The 23,246-nt window shown below is 40.0% G+C and overlaps 1 protein-coding gene across 2 annotated transcripts in view; it reads left to right on the plus strand.

Annotated features, from left to right (window-relative positions):
- TBX20 (T-box transcription factor 20) overlaps positions 1–22,793 on the plus strand; it is a 38,092-nt gene extending 15,299 nt beyond the window's left edge. Inside the window, exons 6-9 of one of the 2 annotated variants that reach the window (XM_085226603.1) lie at positions 1,985–2,061; positions 13,564–13,673; positions 17,552–17,770; positions 22,363–22,793. In XM_085226603.1, coding sequence (XP_085082729.1) covers positions 1,985–2,061; positions 13,564–13,673; positions 17,552–17,770; positions 22,363–22,370 — 414 coding nt within the window. In that variant the 3' untranslated portion in view covers positions 22,371–22,793. Of the gene's footprint in view, positions 1–1,984; positions 2,062–13,563; positions 13,674–17,551 lie in introns of both variants that reach the window. The other variant, XM_085226602.1, reaches the window with a different exon arrangement.
- The last annotated feature ends 453 nt before the right edge of the window (positions 22,794–23,246 follow it).

Here is a 23,246-nt window from a genome sequence, read left to right on the forward strand (position 1 = left end):
AACCTGGCCTTGAACACCTCCAGGGACGGGGCATCCACAGCCTCTCTGGGCAGCTGTTCCAGCACCTCACCACTCTCTCTGTGAAGAACTTCCCCCTGACATCCAACCTAAATCTTCCCTCCCTCAACTTAAAACCATTTCCCCTTGTCCTGCTATTTTCCCTTGTCCTTGTCTCAAGTGTTACTCACCAAACTTTATTTAACTGAACAGCTAGAAAACTACTAAGGCAACGGTGTGTTTTCCTATTCCCAGAAACACAGTGGAAGCCCCCATCTCTTCCAGGGAAGTTTCACTGCAAAGTTCAGGGCATCCCTGATGCCACAGGGTGTCCTGATCTGTGGTTGCTCTGGCAAAAGTAAGGGCTGACAAAGCGTACAGAGTTGTAGGGCTGCATTTGAAGATGGGAGGGAAGAGATCTGGCTTTCTACAACTGACTGTTTTAATGGGGTTACCATTTTAACCTTTCCCTTCCCTTCCCTTCCCTTCCCTTCCCTTCCCTTCCCTTCCCTTCCCTTCCCTTCCTTCCCTTCCCTTCCCTTCCCTTCCCTTCCCTTCCTCCTTCCCTTCCCTTCCCTTCCCTTCCCTTCCCTTCCCTTCCCTTCCCTTCCCTTCCCTTCCCTTCCTTCCTTCCCTTCCCTTCCCTTCCCTTCCCTTCCCTTCCCTTCCCTTCCCTTCCCCTCCCTTCCCTTCCCTTCCCTTCCCTTCCCTCCCTTCCCTTCCCTTCCCTCCCTTCCCTTCCCTTCCCTTCCCTTCCCTCCCTTCCTTCCTCCCTTCCCTTCCCTTCCCTCCCTTCCCTTCCCTTCCCTTCCCTTCCTCCCTTCCCTTCCCTTCCCTTCCCTTCCCTTCCCTTCCCTTCCCTCTTCCCTTCCCTTCCCTTCCTCCTTCCCTTCCCTTCCCTTCCCTTCTCCCTTCCCTCCCTTCCCTTCCCTCCTTCCCTTCCCTCCCTTCCCTCCTCCTTCCCTTCCCTTCCCTTCCCTTCCCTTCCCTCCCTTCCCTTCCCTTCCCTTCCCTTCCCTTCCCTTCCCTTCCCTCCCTTCCCTCCCTTCCCCTTCCCTTCCCTCCCTTCCCCTCTTCCCTCCCTTCCCTTCCCTTCCCTTCCCTTCCCTTCCCTTCCCTTCCCTCCCTTCCCTTCCCCTTCCCTTCCCTTCCCTTCCCTTCCCTTCCCTCCCTTCCCTTCCCTTCCCTCCTTCCCTTCCCTTCCCTTCCCTCCCTTCCCTTCCCTTCCCCTCCCTTCCCCTCCCTTCCCTTCCCTTCCCTCCCTTCCCTTCCCTTCCCTTCCCTCCCTCCCTTCCTCCCTTCCCTTCCCTTCCCTTCCCTTCCCTTCCCTTCCCTTCCCTTCCCTTCCCTTCCCTCCCTTCCCTCCCCTCCCTTTCCCTTCCCTTCCCTCCCTTCCCTTCCCTTCCCTTCCCTTCCCTTCCCTTCCCTTCCCTTCCCTTCCCTTCCCTTCCTTCCCTTCCCTTCCCTTCCCTTCCCTCCTCTCCCTTCCCTTCCCATCTTTCCATGCAAAACCAGCTAAACTGCCCCTGTGTGATGGGAGGTAAATCTGGCTGAGAATGTTTGCATGACAGTTAAAAAAAAAAAAAAGGAAAAAAAAAAATGGGGCTGAAGTTTGCAGGCAGCTGCCCTCGGTTTGGACATAGCTGATGCGCAGCTCCACTGGAGAGGCTCAGATGCTCACAGGGTGCTGTGCTTTCTCATGGATAAAAGCTACCTGATTTGTGTTGTCTGGAAGCAATAATGTCTCATGTGGGTGGGTTATTCCTGCTCCGGGTAATGCAAAGTCTGAGCCTGCTGTACCCTTTGGTCTTTCTGCTCCCGTATGGATAATATACATGGCTTTGCAGCACCTCAGGAGTTGTGCACACACATAAAGAACATGGATACAATTAGTGGTGAGGTCAGGAGAATGGATAGGCAAACACTTTGTACGCTGCTATACTTTAACACTGTTTTCATGTTGCGGTGCTTTTTTCTGTGTTTCCAGATAACCAAGTTGAAAATTGACAGCAACCCTTTTGCCAAAGGATTCCGCGACTCTTCCAGACTCACTGATATCGAGAGGTAATGGGGACTTTCTGTTTACTTTCCATGCAGATAAGATAAAGAGAAGGGAGAGTTTGTAGGAAAAGCATCCTTTCAACTCCTGAGAAGCTGTGCATTTTAAAGTTATCTTGTTGCATATAGTAAGCCTCCTGCACCTCCTTTAAAAATACTTACAAACTTTACGAAGAAAGAGCTGTTTTGAGTTTTGACATCTGTTCCAGTTGGGGCCAATATACTCATCTTCCTGATGGGGCTTCTTGAAGGGGGAAGACAGTCGGTTTTAAAACTTTAGAATGAAAAGCTTTTTTCTTATCATGCCATTTAATCCCGTTGAGGGCTGTGAATTGGGTCACTGGGAAACAAGGGCAGTGGTCCTGTGAAAAACATCTTTATAGCTCCTCACTGCTTCACATAGTGGAAAAGAGAGGGGAGAGCTTCCCAAAATACACTTCAGCAGTCCCAGACACTGAAGTCAGCAATTATTGCCATCAGGACAAATCCCATAACTCCCACTCTGACGACAAAGATGCCATTTTTGTTTCACCAAAATTGTACTGCAGGCTTCATCAGGGGAAAGCTTTATCTGCAAACTGTGGAGTTTTGTGTGTACAGATCATTATAAGCAACTGCTGCCATAGGGACAGAAGCATTAACCCACAGCTGAGTAGGAAATAAACTTCGATCTCTTGGTAGCTCTCCAGTGCTTCACATTTTTATGATATCGTGTCGAATGGTTTGGCAAATGAAGTAAATTTAGCAGCCTGTGTCCTTTAGGCTGGAAGAGAACTTGATGGAGATGGATATAGCACATCCAATTTTTCCTATATGATCATGAAAGTAAACTGGGAGAGGCCAAAACCCTCCAGGCTCCTATTTGGGAATATCCAGATGTATCTGATTCATTTTCCACGGGTGCACATAGGGGACAAAACGGAATATGGCTTTATTGAGCATATAGCTAGAAAATCTCCTTACAGTACTGCAAAAGTGTGTAAATCCCAAGAAATCTATGGCTGGAAAGTGTTGATATATCTTATACCTTAATACTACTGGATCATTAGTGATCTGCTAAGTTGCTGGGTAAAAGAACAGTAATTCTGAGAAAACAAAAAAAAGCATGTGAATAATAATGCATGCTTGCAAAGCTGTTAAGAATTTCTTTCTAGGTGAAGGACTTAGATGAAAATGGAGAAAAGTAACATAAATTTAATTAGAATAGCATAGTCTGGTTTCTGGACAGAGCACTAGAAAACAAACAATGTGCAAAGCTCAGGCAGGAATGCAGCAAATAGTCAAGAAAGGACCTGCAGGAAGAGAAGAGAGCTTGATCTTCACATTTCAGTTTCCTTGTTTTACAGACAGGCAACATCTAATGACACAGCTTTGCAAGAGTTGAGAGAGCCTGAATAGATAAGCAGGAAGAAAAACTGAGTTACCTCTGTGCTGATGAACTGACCGTCGTGGTGCTGGGTATGAAGGGAATTTTTCCAGAGGACATCTTATTATAACAGCACATGGCACGAAGTCAGAAATGCTGAGCATAAACCACAGTGCCCTTTTGTTTATTGATAAGAATAGAGCCTGAGACAGGCAGCCTAGCCTAGGCATGAATGTTGCCATGAAAGATAAGGTATCCAAATGTGAAACCTACAATAAATACAAAAACGGATTGTGGAAAAGTATTGAAATACAGTTAAAACTCTGCATTTGAGGGTCTAGGTTTGGATACGATCTTATTTTCACTTAAATGGCAGCATTTAGCTCTGATTAGGGCACAATGGTGTTTAAGAAAAAAGATCTGCTGCACTGTTTATCAAGTAATAGGACAGTAAGTGTGTGATACACAAGGGGGCTAGCTAATAGGAGGTTGAGAATATCCTAAATTATTAGATATAGTCCAGACATACCAAAGGTTTTATTCATTTCCAGCACTAAATAATCAGGCACATAAGAATGTCATTTTCAAAGTGCCCAATGTTCTACAGCTTTCATCTTAGCACCAGCAATACTACTTAAATAAATCAGATGCGAAGCAGGAGAGATAGCAATGCGAGGTATGACACAGGAAGGGTTTCCGGGCTTATATCCAATGAGGTGAGCATTACAAGATGCAGGGGATACACAGCATAGAGCAGTGTGACTCTCACTCGGTCGAGTTAGAAATGTAGTACGTTTGGTAAGATGGCTGTGTGATAAAAAATACTTGTAGATACACACCATGTGTATCTATGCCAGGGGAAAGACTGTGTAGTGGAACTGCACGTTTGCCCAGCTCTTGAAAAATGAATACTTACCAAGAAGCTGTGAACCTGTCTTCCATGCAGTTCTTCCTGAGACAGCTTGCATACAGCGTGTGCATGCATAATCTGCAATGCTGTGCGGTGATCTGCACGGTTTCCTGTAAAGCTGCCTGTGATGTTAGGGCCAAGAGAGCACTAATTTGCCACAAGTTCCAGCTTTTCCGAATGACCTAAGTAGTGTGAAAGTGTACAGAGCTTTGTATTTCATTTCCAGGTATTTAAGCCTGCTTTTTCCTAAACAGCCTTTGGGGAGGGAAACAAATCAGATCAATTGATCTTTAGAGACCTAAAGAAATTAAATTAGTCTGGAGTCAGTTACTGCACTAAACCATCCGGTAATTGGATTGCTCCTTGTAACTGATTGAAAACAGCCCCTATCTGTAACAATATAGGGAGCTTTTCTTTATAGTAGATCTGAGAGAAAAACACATCTTTTTATGACATGATGACAGAAATTGCACTTTTTTAACCTAATTGAATATGATCTTATAAATATGTGACTTTAACGATTTCAAGCTTCCCATTCTAGATTTACGATCGCTATGTAGGAAATTCAAGCTGCAAATGCCTTTAGGATTAAATTTGTTTGCATTATATGTGTTGGAGTTACAGTATATGTAAAAGTAGTTAGGTTTGCAAAATGATAAAGGAGCTCTACAAATGCAAAGCTATTCAAGTTCCTACATTTTCTTTTGTTGTTTGTCTAACTGCCTTACAACCATTTGCTAGTACTCATGGCTATCTATACAAAGCTTTTAACCATTCGTTTGGTATATATTGAATTTTCAATAGGATGTGAGATTCCTTCCTTCCACAATCAACTCTTTCCATACGTTACTTGTGGTAATCTATTTATGGCAACAGGACAGGCTTTATCTATGGCTACTGAGATTTAGATAAGTTCTGACTCACCTTCTGATCTTTTTATGTGGTATTTATTTATTTTTTCTATTATAAAGAAGGCTTCTGAAGTGGTTGTGATTGAAAAACCAAACATTTAGCTGCAATTACCAGACTGTGTAACTTGATGTTATGTGGTGTTGACTACAAAATGCCAAACACAGTAATGCCAATGATGAGAAATCTTTTTTAATGGCAACCTTTGTTTAATAATAATAATAATAATTAAAAAAAAAACACAACAACAACAACAACAGAAACAAATAAACCAAAAAGTAATGCAAGTTTTATGAGCAGTTCACTCTGCAGTTAAGTTTTGAGGGAGTATGTTTATGCTTCTGCTTAAGTAAAACTGCCAAGCTCATAAAAGAGGCAAAACCAAAATTCGAACAGAACAGATTCAGAATTTGTCATGACTCAAATGAGTCATGATAAAGGTGGCCTTTCAAAAATAAATAAAGAGTTAAATAAAACTATTAGAGTTAAGTGTCGTGCAAACAGTCCAGTGAAATGAGTGACTTTGAAGAGCGTGAGTTGCCTGAACTACTGAATTGCAACCTAATGATCAAACAAGAATTGACACAGCATAAGTATGATTTGAATGCTGCTGGGCTATTTTCTCCAGCATGTGATAGGCAAGTTCAGGTTGTGAACTTGAGACTATTAAAGACAACTAAGGGAGTATACCCGTACATACAAGCCTTTCTGGGAGATAGAGACTTGCTTTAAGGAGCTAATGGGGAAGTCTGGCTGCACAACCAAGTGATTTCTAGACCGAGAAAAAAGGACTGAGGGCTAGGGGAAGTAAGAGAGCCACAACCCAGCATACCAGCTAGATTTGCATAGTAATCAGATTCTGAATTTTCCCCTGAGGAGCTTCATGTCTGAAACGTAGAGATACACTGTACTGCCTTACAAGGCTGCAAGTGAAATGGATGCTAATGCCCAGAAATAGGTACTGTCTTACTGAAGTAGCAGTCAAACCATGTACTTAACGTGCTGTCAGCAGCTGTCTCTGCCCCCATCCCTTCCTTGTTCACCCTACAGAGGCTACCTTCCTCCCTGCTCCCACTGGTTACTGCTGGTTTAGAGGAAAGGCCCCAACCTGCTGCCAGAAATGCTGCCCTCTGTCCATGCTCGAGTAGGGCTCTCCCATAGCTGTTGTTTATGTGGGGAGAAGTGATGTTCTGAGCTTAAGAGACACTGGGTACAGCAGTACCTAAACGCCTGGTGACTCATGCTGTTGCAGATGTCCTGAGGTTATTCCAGCAACTGCTGCCGCAAGGGGCTGGATTGATTATCTGTAGCTTCTGTATTAACCTTTCCAGACCTTGCAGCAGGCTTGAATGGCTTAGGATACGTAGTGAGCATTACCTGCCTACATTTAGGCACCTGGAATAGCTGAAATCTGAAACATTCCCTTCAAATTTGATTCCTCCAACTCTACTTCCTGCTAGCAGTCAACTCTTCCTTTTCTCCAGCATAAACCCTTCCTTGCTAGCTAAAACCTCTTCAGTTCCCAAGATTTTAAGCATTAGCTTATTTTCTAGTTAGGCCTGCTTTTCTGTTACCTCCTTCTTGTGCAAAGTTGCATAAAATATTTTAATTTGCTAGTGTTTTCCACTTAGCAGTGCATGCTAAGCAGGTGGGATGATGTCGAATCACATCCACCATTTCTATCTCAGGGAAAGGTGCTTTCCCCAGACTCGTGTGTCACGGTACTGCTCTCCATCCTCTGCCTGACAGTCACAAAGAACTGGTAGCACTCACTGGGTGAAATGGAGCTTTCTGGGGCTGCTTATCTGTTGTTGTCACCATATTTTGTCACCAAACTGTCTGGTGGTTGGTGACCCTGCACATAGCGGGGGGGTGGGGGGAGGGGGTTGAAACTAGATGATCATTGTGGTCCTTTTCAACCAGGCCATTCTATGAAACATATTTTGCAGGGAAAAAGATACAGAGAAAGAGCTTTGATATGCATTTGTAGTGGTTATGCTTTTTGGCAGAGGAGAAAAAAATAAGTTCTCTTTTATTTTTTTTTCATTCCCTGTATAAAGACTTATTCATTTTTTTTTCAGCTGAGAGATGTAGAGTGAGTATACTTAATATCCTCATGTTCCTCCTTCAGTTATTACCTTTCCCATGTCATGGCTTCAGCCAAGCTAAATCACCTCCATGTTACAGCTATTCCATAACTGTCATTGGTAATCAGATGTTTACTGTGAGGATGCCAGTACCACTTGGTAATGTACTCGTTCTTTCTCCTTAAATCATCTTGAACTAGGTGTTCCATAACTTAATTTTCCTTCCACTTCTTTTTTAAAATTGCATATATTCTTGTAGAATTGCTTTCATCCAACACTTGCCTGATAGTTTTGACTTTCAGTGAAAATATTTGGTGCTTCTGTGCTACATTTTGGGTCAAATTATACTTCAGTTCATGTGAGCCCTGGTTCTCAGCTGACACAAGTGATGTAACAGTGCTGCTCTGTTCTGGTTGAGGATTTGGTCCATACCCTGCTGGAGTTGAGTTAGGTTCTAAGATCAACCTGCAATATTAATCTACCAGTGGAACAAGCAGATTAATCTGTGTCTGTATGTTTGTACATGCATAAGGTAACAGCTATAAGCCATGGAAACATGAAGGCTGAGTGATAACTGAACAGTGCTTCTGACAGTTTTTATTGTTCACTTCTAGCTGCTGTTATAGAAACGTATTTGTTCCTCCTGCTGTTTTCCTCTTTTTTTTTTTTTTTTCTTTCTGTTCTGTTTATTTTTTTTAGGGCTTGTTTTTAGCACTTGCATCTTGGACAAATTAGTCATATTTTCCCTTAAAAAAAAGAAGTCTACTACAGTGCGACTTCCGACAAGTTTATTTTTATGCCTTCTCAGCCCATTTATCCCATCTGTCTTCACCTCACCTCACTTCTGATGTCTTCTGTTATCTGGGCTTTCTTCCAAACATACTAACTGGCAGCTACAAAAAAAAGGAAACCTTTGAAATGCAGAACTAAAGAAGTCATTCAGGCCGCAAACTGATAATTCATACACTTTATATCCTGCTCTGTATTTTTCTTTGCGTTGAATGGAATGGCCAAGTAAAACATAGTTGTCAGGTTTTCTTCTTTTATTTTTTACAGATTTTCTTTAGCATTGCTTTTCTCATAAAGAAAAAGAAAAAAACCACGACAGCAGGAATAGGGAGTGGATTCTGAGGATATCCTTATATTTTGCTTACCTATCACTTGGATAGTAAGGGCAAATAGAGAAAATGCTAACAGGTTGCTGTACTCTGCTCTGAAATATGTTGCCCTACATAACTGAGAAAATGACTTCTGAAGAGGATGTGAGTCTGGAGTCCCTGGATCTACCACTTGCTCTTTATCACTTTTGCATTTTGTTTTCAGTGGGTTTTGAACCTGGCTTGTGGTGGAATGGTACCTGAATATCGTATCAACTCCATCTTCTCTGAATCCATGATGTGGATTTAAGATGGATACCAACCCTGGCCTGGCTCCAGCAAACTCCTTCTGGATTAGATTTTCTAACACCTTCTGCCAAAACCAAATATATTGCTCTTAGCCTCCTCATCCCAAAAGGAAAAGGTAGACTTCCTGTCTCCATCTCCTTGGTGCTCTCTGTGCCAAACTGAGAAAAATCCATGGCTTCAGGCGCGTGCTGCAAGTGTTTATGGGGGGTGTTGTGTTTATGGGGCGTTGTGGCCAAGTGAGCCATCACTGATACAGCAGAGCTCATGATCACACACCTCAGGATCAGGGTCACGGTAATTAGCAGGCTGTTGTGAACGCACAGCTGAAGCAGAGTAACAGTAAAAGCAACAGAAAAGAATATTAAAAAAAGCACCAAATAAATACCTGCTTCCATCTACAGAGAAGGAGTGTTCTTTTGTCTTGATTAAAGATCCTACTCAATGTGATCTGGGTCTCTACGGGCTCCAGAGAGAACTTCTTTGATCTGGATTTGACAGCATTAGAGACTGAGCACCCTTATACAGGCCCTTGCTTCTCAGCTGTTCCCCAGGTATGCTTCCTGCAGTCTCTCCCTGAATATCCAGTACCATGGCAGATCTTGGGTTGGATGTGTGAAGTGTTAGTGAATTATTCATCAGGCAGTTCAAAGTCTTCATCTCTACTTTTGACCCTTTCAGAGTACTCTGTATGTAAAGTGCAGTGCTAACTAAAGGTAGGCAAAGACTCCGCATGTATTTACAAGGCATAAAGTGTCCTGCCTATGTACCCTAAAACCATGCAAACTGATCATTTCTCCCAGTCCTTTACTTCCTTAGATTTCTGGTCCAGGACTCACTGGTTTCTTTCTCGCTTTGTTTCTAAAAAGCACAGGCTTGTTAAAAGGACCAGGCTCAAGGCGTGCTTCTGTCGGAAAGCAGATCATTTGGATCAGCCTAAACTCCTTTTCCTTATTACCTCTTATTCTTACTTTTATTGTGCCTTAGTATTTCCTTGGAGGGTTTGGTACCAATAAGTCCTTGTTCTTTTCCTCTCCATTTGGCACACGATTTTCTTTTCTCTTCACCTTCAGCTCCTAACTTGCTCTTCTCCAGCTCGTTATCTGCTGTTATCCGATTGCACATGTAATATAGCTAAAATCACAGTAATACATTATGCCTGTATATTGTTTATTAGCTCCTCTGAGTATTCCTGAAGGACTGTGAGTTGAGGAGAATTCTGGAAGAATGGAAATTGTTGGTAGGTCACACACACAGAAAAAACACATCCTTCTGGTATCCAGCTGATAGGTTTTGGTTCCTCAGAAATCACGATTATTGCTCATAAAAGAAACTGCAGCATTTTAAGTTACATTAAAAGATGCAAATTGTTAGGTCTTAAGTATTAGATAATGAGGGATCACAAACTGAATAGCCTAGGTGAAAAAAAAATGGAGCAACTGGAAATCATTTTCCTCTTCAGGCAGATTAGCATGGATCATGTCTGAAGAAACCAAAGCAGAGCTCTAAAAATCTTCACCAAATCTCATTTTTGTTCATAATTTCACTTCTTTTCTTTTCTTTTCTTTTCTTTTCTTTTCTTTTCTTTTCTTTTCTTTTCTTTTCTTTTCTTTTCTTTTCTTTTCTTTTCTTTTCTTTTCGAGCAGAGCCAGAATGGCAAATACTGATTTATTGCTCATTAACTTATAAATTATTTCCATAAATCCTTTGAAATATCTGAAGATGTTCCATAGGGAACTGTAAAGCCCTAGGTTTAAATAAATGAGTCTTTTCATATTATTATTATATTTTGAGACTTCTGAAAAAGTGTTTATTTTATTGGCCCACTCTACAGGGCATCATATTCTAGACATTCTAAGCAGTACAAACTTTCATAAAAAGAACGCTTAGGAAGATTTTAAGGTTTAAGTCCTTTTGGTCCAGACTGACAAAGCGATATAAGTAGGAATCTGTAATTTACATTGTCAGGTTTTTTTTTGTTGTTGTTGTTTTTTGTGTGTGTGCATTCTGAACAAGATTTCACAGCCACTTAAAACCTGCTGTATAAGCTTAGCTTTCTCTTACACATCTACTTCAGAGCAAGTAGTACCTTTGTTTTAAATGAGTTGAAGAGGTTAATCTTCTCTTTCCAACCTCTGTGGGAAACTTTACATGTTTCCTCAGATTAGATGAGTTCCAACCATTTTCTTTTCTGGGAAGACTTGATCTCTGAGTGGTGGTCTCTGAGCATGAAATAGTTGAGTCTCGTGCAAATGTCACCACCTCTTTCCTTTCAAACACACAGAGAAGCAAAGGTTATCCCTTGATTTGGTCGTTAGGTCACTTGTGCCAGATGGGGAAAACCTGAGTGCAGATTTCAGCTCTTGTTTTGCTAGATTGGGGAACTCGGAGATAAGCTCCATGCGAGGAAAAAATACACCACTTCTTGCTTCTCTTTGTTTCCTTTTCCATGCCTAGGTGTTCTCCTGCTCATGTTTTTGTATTTTGTTAGGTCTGCTTAGAGTTGTAAACCCAGCAGGTGTGTGTGCAAAAGGAGAATGTCCACTTGAAAGCTGTGGGGGCCAGGTACCTAAATCCTGGTGTGAATCTCATGCACCCATGATATAAATCAAAGCTTCAATGTCCAAAATGAAAAATTACTAGGTGTGATGAAGTTATAGCTTAAATCACCAGCATAGTTAGGCTAGATAAGTGCATTAAATGTTGAGCTTTAAATCCCAGATGCAGAAAAGGAACTACTTTTGCAAAGTTAATTCCTTTCCCTTATTCAGTATGTTCAAACCATTCCTTCTGCCATAAAAATCCTGGCCTCTTGTGCCAATAAATGAGATTAATCTTTTAAAATTTTAGCTTAATACGTGCAACATTACAACATTAAAAATAAACAAACAAGCGATATACTTCTTTGTTTTCAGACTTTACAAATCTGGGTTCACTAAGAAGTCATCTCTTTCCTTTAAAAGAAGACAACCGTATAGAATAATAGAATTCTCTGTCTAGCATGCAGACCCATCTGGAAAAAATTTAGTCTGTAATAATCATGGGCATTTGATTTAACTCTAAATCCCTGTAGGTAATTGAAACATAAATTTATTGGGGTGAATTTATCCCCCAACTGATCCAATGAGGTTAGAGATGAACTTGGCCCACTGCACTTAAACTAGAGTATGCAGTCTTTCCATTGCATCCAAATATTGCGGGAATGCCTGTCATTATAAGCAGACCCTTACTAGAAATGAAGTCAATAGAGACAATACAGGCAATCACCCGAATTACAGTTATTTTTCAGACCTTTAGAGATTAGTAATTGGTTCTGAATACATAGACCGGTATCTAAATCAATTAGAAAACACTGGTCTAATTTGTTATTTGTTAATTCTGTATTCATTTGAGATAGTCTGTTTAGTTAAGTAAAATTCGTTGCACTTCACATTGTACTAAAAAAAAAAAAATTCAAGAGGCATTTGGTACATAATGTAAACAATACCATCTGTCTTTTTCTTTGTAAAATCTTCTTTGAGATAGCCCCGATATGCCTACTGTTTTCAATCACTTAAAAGGCAGTAATTTAATTATATCATCCTCTATGTAGGAACTGCCATTGCTTTCAGTCCCCTTCCAGTCCTGACACAAGTAAATCATTTTGATAAGATCCACTTTTTATTTATATTTTTTCCAAAGAGACTAGCATAAGTAATGATACCAGTGAGAGACCAAGGACAAAATGACTATAATGAGCTTTTTGCAGGAGAGAAAAACATGTGCCATTGTGATTTACCCTGTTACTTAGAAAATGTTTTTTCTTGGAATTTCTGCAACAGCTACTCTCTCATAGCGAAGGGCATTAAGAAATATGAACAAATAAGCGGTGAGTTCAACAAAATCTTCATGGAGCAGCAGTTTTAAGCGGCTGTCACTACTTAAATTTCTCAAATGGGAACAGAAGTCAGACACGTTTTGAAAATGTGCCTAGGTTAGATTCATCTTTGGTAGAATGCCACCTACTTACACGGAAGCATGCTGGGTATGTGGTTGGATCTTCCCTACAAACTGCTATGGCTTATCAGGCAGATATGCCTTCCTTCTATTTAAAAAATTGTGTGGGTGAATTCAGTGTGTTGTGCCATTGGCAAGGCATGGGCCTGGCAGACACTTCTACCCTCCCAGAATAGATGCTGCACGAGATCTGTAGTGTCTGCAGACTTCCTGCTGCAAATTGGCCTGAGCCCTGGTATGGAGAGCACATGTTAAGAGGTTAGCTGTCTCTATAGATCTTTCTCGTGCCCCTAATTTCAGAAAAACAGAGGATGCCAGATGAAGTGGCTGCACGTGACACAAAAACTTGTTTGAAAGGAACTGAGTCATGTGTGTTTGAACCTGGACTGGTCACTGAGCGTTAACAGCTCCAAGGCACAGGTTTTATTGCTTGCATTTTCACACTAGTAAGGAGTTCTGCTCTTGTATTTGCTGTCTGAGACCTTCCTCAGGTATTGTAGCAAGAAGCTTACTCTAGTTTGGCTGCTGAAGAAGCAGCACCATGCAGTAAGAGGTGATCAGCAATGTTAAAACACCACAGGCCAAGTATGGTGTTTCCAGCAACGTGCTGTGAGGTAATCTTTTTGGTAAATTGTTTTGGAGAGTTTGAGTGAGAAAGGTGTAATTTGGGCAGGAAAAAGACAGCATGTTCACTGTTTTTAACCTAACAAATTATTTTCATATTCCAAGGGTTAAACTTCTGCTGCCAAACAGAGGCTGACGACTTGGGTTATCCTGTGAAAAAGATAAGAAGCTGTTTAGGATGTTATTGATGTAGTACGTGGTTTCCTTTCACAGAGAAAGTGTGGAGAGCCTTATCCAAAAGCATTCCTATGCCCGATCCCCAATTCGAACCTATGGTGGAGAAGAGGATCTGGGAGATGACAGTCAGGCAACGCAAAGCAGAGGTAGGAAAATCTGCTCATGAGGTAAACTGCTTAAGAAAAGGAGGATCACGGCCAGTGCTGTGGTACTCTGAAGCACTTCTCTGGTGTCTGTCTCTGCTATAAATCCACAAAGAATACTTGTTCCCATATTGCTCTATTGGACATTCATATGCCTATGGATTGGAGTGGGAGGCTCACTGAGGAGACAGCTCTAGAAATGCATATATATCTAAACTGCCATCAGAAGAAAATTATTGCTGTTTCCATTTCAAGACAGCTGAAAAACAGACAACTTCATTGCTGTGGTGCTGAGCGCCATCTCAGATAACCATCCCTTTGTAGAACTTAAAAGCTGTGGCTCAGCATCAGCTGTAAAGTACCATGCAGATGTGTCCTTTGCTGCCAGCCTGTGGTTAGCTTGCTTTGCCTCTACAGGAAGAGAAGTCCATAGCTGCCTGGAGAACTGACATTTAATTATTTGTCTAGTAATTTCTAAAATGTGTCCTTACTGCTTAGGCGTTTCACCTCACATACTTCAGGTTTGTCTGCTTTAGCAGTCACAAAAGTAGTAGTAACATGAAACTGTTCTTTGTGGGGTTACTTGCTGGACAAATTGCATCTGCCATAATTTGCCACTGGAAATAGATCCATACTGCTGACTAGCATAAACTTGTGCTACAGTGTGCTTTGCACGTTGACTTTGTGACCTGTCTGATATGCAACAGCCACTTGAGGTAAGGCAGTTCTATTTGCCTTCTGACTGGCAGTGCCCTTGTCTTGTCCTCTAACTTCATACAGCGTTGCTAAGATAAGAGCATTATTTCTGGGCATAAACTATTTAGACTTGTGCAGGGAAAACACACTTATTTTTAACTACAACTCGCTTTCAACAAAATGTGATTAGTTGGGTGTGTTCACACACATCTATTCTGAGAGTAGTTCCATAGATTATGGAGTTCCTAGAGTAACTCCTTAGCTGGTACGATGCCATCCTTGCAAATTCTTCTGGGGGACTACCTTGTGTTATGTCTCCTTAGATCCTAGGATACTTATTGTTGAGAATAGCATAAATTTTTCACTTGACAAAAGGCAAGGCACCTTCCCGCCAAGATCTATGTTTCTCCCCTGGCTGATGTATTTCTTTCAGACTGATAGAGTGAGAAAGGTGAGTATTAGTGTGAGAGCTAGCAGTCAGACCCATTCTGAAGAGAATTGTGAAGGAAGGTATAACAAGAGGATAGAACAATTTACTAAAATTTATTTTTTGTGTAAAATATATGCAGGGCACGCTTCTGCATTTGCTTGCAACAGGACATATATGTGATGAAGATGATGAGTTGTGGCAACCAACTTTTCTCTAATGTGGGAGCCATATGCTAGGACCCAACTCTTCTGGGGCCACCAGAACAGTTACACACGCTGCCTTTACAAACAATTAACTTGTGCTGCCTTCACTCTTTGTTTAGGTCTGGTATCTTTAAAAAATAAAAAGTCCTCCAAGACATATAGAGAAATAATTATTTCATTGAAACTCCTCAGACACTTTTATTTCTTCTGATGCAGTTTAAAACGAGCTGGCACACAAAATGGAGGTGTGTTCTTCCACATACGTGAGAACTGACAGCTAAATACACACCCAGCGTGCTGCTGGGTGGTATGTGTAAGAATCTCACCGTAGGGTTATTGGAAAACATTTGGTGACAGCAGATGTGATGTGTGAGACTTCTTGGAACACTAAATTGCAGTTGGGGACCATTGTAGTTGGAGGAGAAATGGGTATTTCTGGATGTTTCTCAGGAGAAGTAATCAAAGTAATCATATACTTCGTTCTGTGTAGAAAGAAGAAAGTTTATCCCTGCGATATATTTCTAGTAACTTCAACACTCATCCAGAGCCTCCTCATCTCAGCCCATTTCAGCTGCCTAAAGATAGAAATGGGTAGCCTTCAGTAGTATGTTTATCACAGAGAGTCTGTTTCCAAAGGAATTAATAGATATGAAATAAATCAAATTAAAACTCCTCAGTGCGCAGTGTCTGGGTGCCTGTACTCCAGCATTCAGACTCGGGGTTGATGGTAGCCACCTGAACCAGAGCCAGATGTACAACTTCTGCTCAAATCCGGATTTACAGCCAGCTTTCCCACTAGTGCAATAATGCTCAGATACTCCTTGATTTGTAAAGGGTTTTGCTCTGGCCTGTGAGCCTGTCGTTATCTGTACAGTTTGGCTCTGGACCCTAATTTCCCAGCAGTTAGGATTTGGTTCTGTGGTGGGTTCAGGATCTGGTTCAAGTCCATTCCTATTGCTGAATGGACACAATTTCTGCTTCCTCTTACTGCGCCGTTTCACTTGTTCCATTAGGCAGAGAAGGAATTAATCAAAAGCAGCACTCTTTCTGATTTGAGAATATCTCTGATTAGATTTGTTTATTATTATTATTATTATCATAGTATTATGTCTTTTCTTTCTGTTGTTCTTTGCTACGGTTTTGAGTACATGACCATGACTGCTAGACAGACATATTAAAAAAAAAAAGGATGTCTTTATATGTCTTCATTTTACTGTTCGGATGAACCTGTCTTCTAAAAACCAGATTTATGAAACTAATGCCTGTAATAACAACTGCAAAAATTCTTCTCTGGACATTTTGCATTACTGGCTTGAAATTATGTTCTGGCAAAAAAAAAAAAAAAAAAAAAAAAAAAAATTGCCAGTACATTTGCTTTTAAAGTAAGAAACATTTTCTCAATGGATGCAGTTGGACAAGAAATAAAATACAGAAGGGACAGAAGTTGAACTTTTGTTTGAATAGGAATAAAATTAAGAGTGTATTTATAGGATTTTGTTTTATCCCCCCATCTCTAGAAGCCAGACATCTGATGATAACCAGCTGCTGAGAAGAACTGCAGAAGTGAGGGGCGATATCTTCATCAGATTATTTGAAAATGACTGTGTATAATTATCAACATAAACTATCCATTGATTCCCCCCCCCCCCCAAAAAAAAAAAAAAAAAAAAAAACCTGTCAAATAAGATTCTGCCACTTTTGGAGAAAAAGATTTAGAGAGGGAAAATTTATGTAAACAGAAATTTTTGGAACTCTTCAGATGGAAAAAAATACCAAAGAAACCACATTCACTGGATTAAAAGTAGATATTTATCTTGGGAATAAGTTTATCATATTTTTATGTACTAAAAAACAGCATCTCAATATAATTCAGTATTGCTGCTGTTCCTTAGAGCACTATACACAGTTGGAAAAATAAGAAGAATGTTTTGACATTTTAGAGCTTTTTGGAAAACGTAAATTTGAGTGAAAAGATCTGCATCTTGACATGCTGTTGAAAGCATGCTGACATGCTTTCCTGGTGTTAAATGAAAAAAAAAAAAGAGCCAATAAAACTAACAAAACAAAACCCAAAAACTTGTAATGCAAATGATATTTTCTCGTGCTTTTACCAGACTGAAATTTTAGAAGAATTTAATCAGATCTACTGAGACTGTTGTAAAAAAGCTACAAGCGTGTTTTCACCACAGGGATCTGATGCAGGGTGATTCCACGTTGCAGCAGGTGTGTCAGTGTTTGTTCATGGCAGCACTGCAAGTGTCTCATACAAAAAATGTCCAGTGTGTAAAAACGATTTTACTGTTCAAACCAACTGCAACCAGCTTACCGTAACTTAAGTTTGTCTAAGATTTAGGGATAAAGGAGACTAGCTGGCAAATTACAACATAATGAAAGATGCGATGAAGAGATAGAAGAATTTGGGAAGTTTTTCCAGTGGCAACTCATAAGTATAATTCAGCCTTACTGTGAAAAATTATTTTCCTCTTTTTGCTGTTCTACCAGCTTTGTGTATTGCAGTGCAAGCGTCAGGCGTTCTTTCTCTTCATTTGCAGGATCAGCTTTTACAACATCTGATAACCTGTCCCTCAGTTCCTGGGTATCCTCTTCAACCAGCTTTCCCGGATTTCAGCATCCCCAGTCCTTGAGTGCCCTGGGTACCAGCACTGCATCCATTGCTACACCTATTCCTCATCCAATCCAAGGATCCTTGCCTCCGTACAGCCGCTTGGGAATGCCTCTTACGCCCTCTGCGATAGCCAGCTCCATGCAAGGTACTGGCCCCACTTTCCCTTCTTTCCACATGCCAAGGTACCACCATTATTTTCAGCAGGGTCCTTATGCAGCCATCCAGGGACTGCGTCACTCCTCCGCAGTGATGACACCATTTGTATGACTGATGTAAGATGACAGAAACATAAGATTTTAAATGTGCAAGCTTGGTAAGAAAAAATACAAGGGACCTTCTCAAAAGGCCTGTGGTGGGAGACTGCTGAACTCAAACCAGCTAAGAAAAGGCATTGTGGAGATTGATTCCTCCATTGAGGGATCACAAGAAGAGAGCATGCAGCTTGGAGCTGCTCACAGACCTATGTGTAACACAGTCAAAACAGATCCCAGAGTTCCCAGGATTTCTGGTCATGTGCAGGTTGTTCCAAAGGTTCGTTATGCCTCATGGACAGAGACTATGTTTATGCAGCAGTGTACAAATTAATTGTGTGTAAGTCTTTTTCTGTATGCCAGAAGGATTCTGAAAAAGGCAATACTCTTATTCATCCTCACCTCTTCTTGTGACTAATGAGCATCTAAACAGAAAATTGTATCACTGTAACTTTGAGCATGTTTTAGGCTATCTCAGCGTGCATTTGCTGGGAATGGGACAAAGTGGAGAAGGCCACTGTCCTTTTTAAAAGTCTGGCTTATACTCACCAAGAGCAGTATTTCATAATTGCTACTATAATCTCATAGAGAAAATGATTAGCAAGTATTTCTTTCTTTCTTTTATCTTTCTTTGTTTCTTTCACAAAACAACAGTTCTGAGAAGAACTGTGTTACAGACTGGTAGCAGTAATGATGTATTCTGTTCTGCTTGTCTCATATCCTAGGAGAAGCAATTTAGCAGTCCATTAAGATATGAAGGAAAACACTGAGTTTTAGAAAATGTGTCGCTTTTAAACTTAGAAACTCAAGACACTAAATTTTTAAGCCAAAGCTACTGTTTGCTGCTGTGCTTGCCATGTGTCCAGCTGCAAATGAGTACCATTATTTAACAGAATTTCAGGTTAGATCAGTCTATATCTAGACTCTAGATCAAACTATAATCAGTAGATTCATACAGAAATAACAGTATCTTGGAGTATCTTTCTACTTTTTCTATTTTCTTGGGTATGGTCATAGGTGTTGCTAGACAAGCTGTTTGTCCAGGACACAAGAGTTGTACTTTTGAGTTTTTCAAGTCCCAGTTTCCTTGGGAAAATATCATTGACGAGATTTGCTATAATTTTTTTTTTTTAATTCACATCTGCCTTATTTAGTTAGTGAGAAGAGCTCTCATTGAAAATACTGCCCACTTTTTCTAGTACGTTGTGTTTGATGCAACAGAGGATCTGTGAATTCATAGGAAAAAATGACCTCTGCAGAGAGCTAGCATGAATCCTTTGCACTGTTGAAAAGAGAACTGGTGTGATGCTGGTTTTCTGCTTGTAAATAAGTCAACACAGATTTTCTGCGTGTTGTTGCATCCAAGTTGTAGGCGGTAACATCTATTAGTTAAAAAAGGACTTGCAATTCAATCTTATATAATAAAAGATTAGTGTAGAGCTGGAACAGATAGAAAGACATTTTGGCACTATTCTCCTCTACTCTTGACCAATGGATGTTGACGACATAAAATGAGAAGTACAGTGCAGTACACTGAGTGAAGTGCAGGGCAAGTCACCAGCTTCTCTTGTTGTCCCAGTGCCTCATCCTACCAGGTTGGTCACAGGCAGCAGTGACAACATCCCAGACTTTTCCCAGCTTCTATTACAGGCCAGTGCATACATTGAAAGATAAAGACCATCTACGTATTTTCCAGTAGCTGAATTTAAGATCTTGCAAATTAGCCATTACAATCACCGTAGTCATTTGCAGTATCATCCTAATTTCCCTTTACTCATTGTTGGGCATGCTAATAAAAAATGACCTGGGAAAATCTGCAACTTTTGTGCTCTGCACATGAATGAAACCAAACTTCTATTTGCAGTCTCTTTAAGTAAATATCCGATTCTACATGCATAAAAATTCCAGGGGAGATTTAGAAAGAAAGGAAACTTTAATGTCTCTTCTTCAACTGCTTGACTTCTGTAAAAAAAAAAAATACATATATATATATATATATATATATGCACAGCTGTATGAAGGTCCTGTGGTGAAGTTCACTATGGCCTGTGGGGAAGTTCTGTTTCTCCTATCTATTTCCTTTTGCAGCTCCATTAACTTGTCTGAAGCTGCAGTGAATATGGTTAGGTCCAGAAATCAAACCAGTAGCTTTAATTCTGATACTCACGCTAGAAAGTGGTCAAGTAGGAAGGCAGCTTTCTCTTGGCTTCAGAAATAAGTTTGCAACAGGTAGATTGTTTTAGGCAAGCTGTTCAAGTCATCTAAAGGTTGCCCACACATCGACCTGTCCTTCCTTTGTCAGTCAAATTTGGAGAAATGAACAGTACAATTTTTAGCCCTTCTCCAATCTCAGTTCTAAAAATACCAATATTTGGCATGTAAAAATTCCCCTGATACTGCTTCAGAGAAAATGCTCCAGGTTCTTCTTGAAGGAATGAAACTAGATTTTGACATAATTTACAAAAATATCAAATGAAAGACAAATGCTTTTCATTATAAGTAAAATGTTTTGCATACCTGAAAAAGGTGGCAGTAGATTTCCCCTGTATAAAAACAGGGTAAGGCCAACACCTTCCAAATTTTCTGTGATGAGATTTACTTTGAAGATGACCAAGAAAGGTTTCTGCAGAATTACCTGTCAAATCCACAGCCTGATTTTTCCAGTCAGGTCAAGGCTCAGGACCTTCTCTCCACCCAATTTCTTCTTACCCTCCCGTGGCAGCAGGAGAGCGATTCCAAGATGAAATTCCTGCTCCTCTTTAGTGGTAAATTTCTTGACTGTAAGCAAGACAGGATTTCATTCATATTTACATTCTTTCCTAGAAACAAAGTCTGTCTGCATGGATGGTGGTTATGATAGCAGCAATGCAGGAACTTTGCAGAACAGACTGAAAAACAGCTATTAATCAGCTTCAGCACTGAATGCATAACTGAAAGGACATCAGTGTAAATGCAATGTAATTAATTGGTTAAAGAAGAAAATTGTTTTGCTTCAAATTGTACTACTTTCAAAATAAGTCAGTAATTTACTGAAAGAGTTGCTGTACTGCTGTCACAATTCTATCACTTTCAGGATAGAACATCTGTTGCTGGTAGATGTTCTAGGAATGCCAAATGTAATCTAGAGTTTATTTTCCAATATAATTCACATTTTATATCCCATGAGAAGTGCTCTTCATCTTTATGAGCTATCTTGGCTGAGCAAACTGGTGCTGCTTAGTGTTTTTTTTTTTTTAATTATTGTTTTATTGAAGAAGGGTGGAGAGAACATGCCTGAATGTGCTTTTCAAAAAGCACGATAAGATTACCTTCCAAAGTGTTAAAAGTACTTTTGGGTGTTTTCTGGATTACCCTTTTATTCAAAGACAGTTAACAGCCTTAGGTCTTTTATCCAACAAAAGCATCCCAAGACTAACAGAACTGACATAAATATGTTTCTATATGTATTTATTTATTTTTTTTTTTTAGTTTTGGAGCTAGAAATTTGGCTCTTTGTTTTGTGGTGCTGGTTTACATGGCCCGAGGAACTCTCAAAAATAAAAATTCAGTCCGGCTGGTTTCAGGGTACTCTCCAGATAGAAACAGGCAAACAGGCACACACTGAGTGGATAGAGGTGCAGTTTTTAATGGAAATGCTTCTTTGTGAGTTCAGCTATAGTGTGCAGTATGATAACTAACACCATTGTAGTGCAGCCTAAAAAATACAATGGAAAAATTTTCCCCAGAAGGCTTTATTCTTGGATAAATGATAAACACATGCAGCTGAAGGTTGTGACAATGTATGAACATGTATTCATGTGAAGATGGTGCAGCTTCCAACATCCAACAAACATTAACTGGTATTTGAAAATGAACCTCTTCTAAATTGAAAAAAGTCTGGGCTGGCAACTTGACTAAACACTACATCCTCTGTATGCACGTGTGTGCTATAAAGAAACAGAAATATCAATGAAAAATATTGCAAAAACATGGGGAGCTTTCCAAAATTGGAAGGTAATGAAGCTGTGGTAATTCCTTCCTGGGTAAGGGGTAGAGAGACGGTGAGATGAGTGCAACACTTTGGGCTCCTTATCTGGAAGGAAGTCTTGGCCTCAGAGCTTATGCTCATCATCTGCAGGGGGTGATGTTCACTCACTGCAGGATTATGTTTCATTTTGCTGAGATGTTTTTCTCACCGTTCCTTACAGACCGCGTTCTGCTGCAGAAGATGTGGTTTCTGTACTATTTACTTGCTGGCCAGAAGATTTATGTATTAACTCTGTGATAAACTGTCCCCAAATATAGCCTTTAGTTTATAAAATAACAACTTCTTTTCCTTTATCTTTCTAAAAGAAACTAAGCAGTGATTTAAGTAAACTTTGAATTAACTTCTTATAATACTTTAAGGACAAAAAATACAGTTTGCTGTATTTTACCTTTAGCACATTTAAACAACTTTTTTTTTTTTTTCTTTTTCTTTTTCTTTTTTTTCCAATTGTACCTTCAGAAACATGAGGAAAGATTTGTTTTAAAAAGAAGGAAGGTAAAAACTGGATGTAATCTCTTTAACAGAATGTACCACAGTTCTGCTGTTTGCTGTGTTGACTTTGTTGTTTATAATGCATTGCGTGAGCACATTCACCATGTACTGAAGTGTGTGTTTGTGTGTACGGGGTGGGGTAGGGGGAAATCTTTTTATGGAAAAAGAAGTTATGAACATAAACTATGAAGCAACATCTAATGAAAAGTTTCTTTTTAAGTGCAATATATTTATTTCTGCTAGAAATATAATATCAACATTATGTAATATTTGAAGCATTAAATGTTATTTGTAAACAGCTTAAAATTATATATATATATATCACAAAGTTGTACAGAAGTGCAAATGTGTGGATATTCAGTTTCTTTCATTAAAATATTGGGTGTTTTGATATATCATTCTTATTTAGCCAAAGCTCTCTGCCTTTGTTCTTTTCCCTCTAACTGTGACACTAAGTGCAGTGGAACAAACAACAGATTTTTCCACACAAAATTCAGAAGGTTGCAAAAGTTTGTCTAAATCCTAAATCCAACACGTGGAGCGTTAGTTGTACAGTAGTTAACTATAGCTGTAGTTTGCATATCGTTATATAAATAGTTCTTTCAAAGGGCCCTGTGATTATATTCAGAGAAATTGCTTATTTTGGCCACTGGAGTACAGCTAAATAGTTGAAATATGGAGTTCCCAGGATTCCCAAGATAATAGACAGAGACCTAGAAAAGACTCTAAGAAGAAAATTGAAATGAATTTGGTCTATTTAGCCTGGAAAAGTTAGAACAACAGAAACATGCAATAAAGTTTTCAACTGTACATAGAACGTAAAGAAAGAAGGAAGGAATTCTCCATATCTA

This window comes from Meleagris gallopavo, chromosome 6, assembly GCF_905368555.1.
Source record: "Meleagris gallopavo chromosome 6, MGAL_WU_HG_1.1, whole genome shotgun sequence".
NCBI classification, from domain to species: domain Eukaryota; kingdom Metazoa; phylum Chordata; class Aves; order Galliformes; family Phasianidae; genus Meleagris; species Meleagris gallopavo.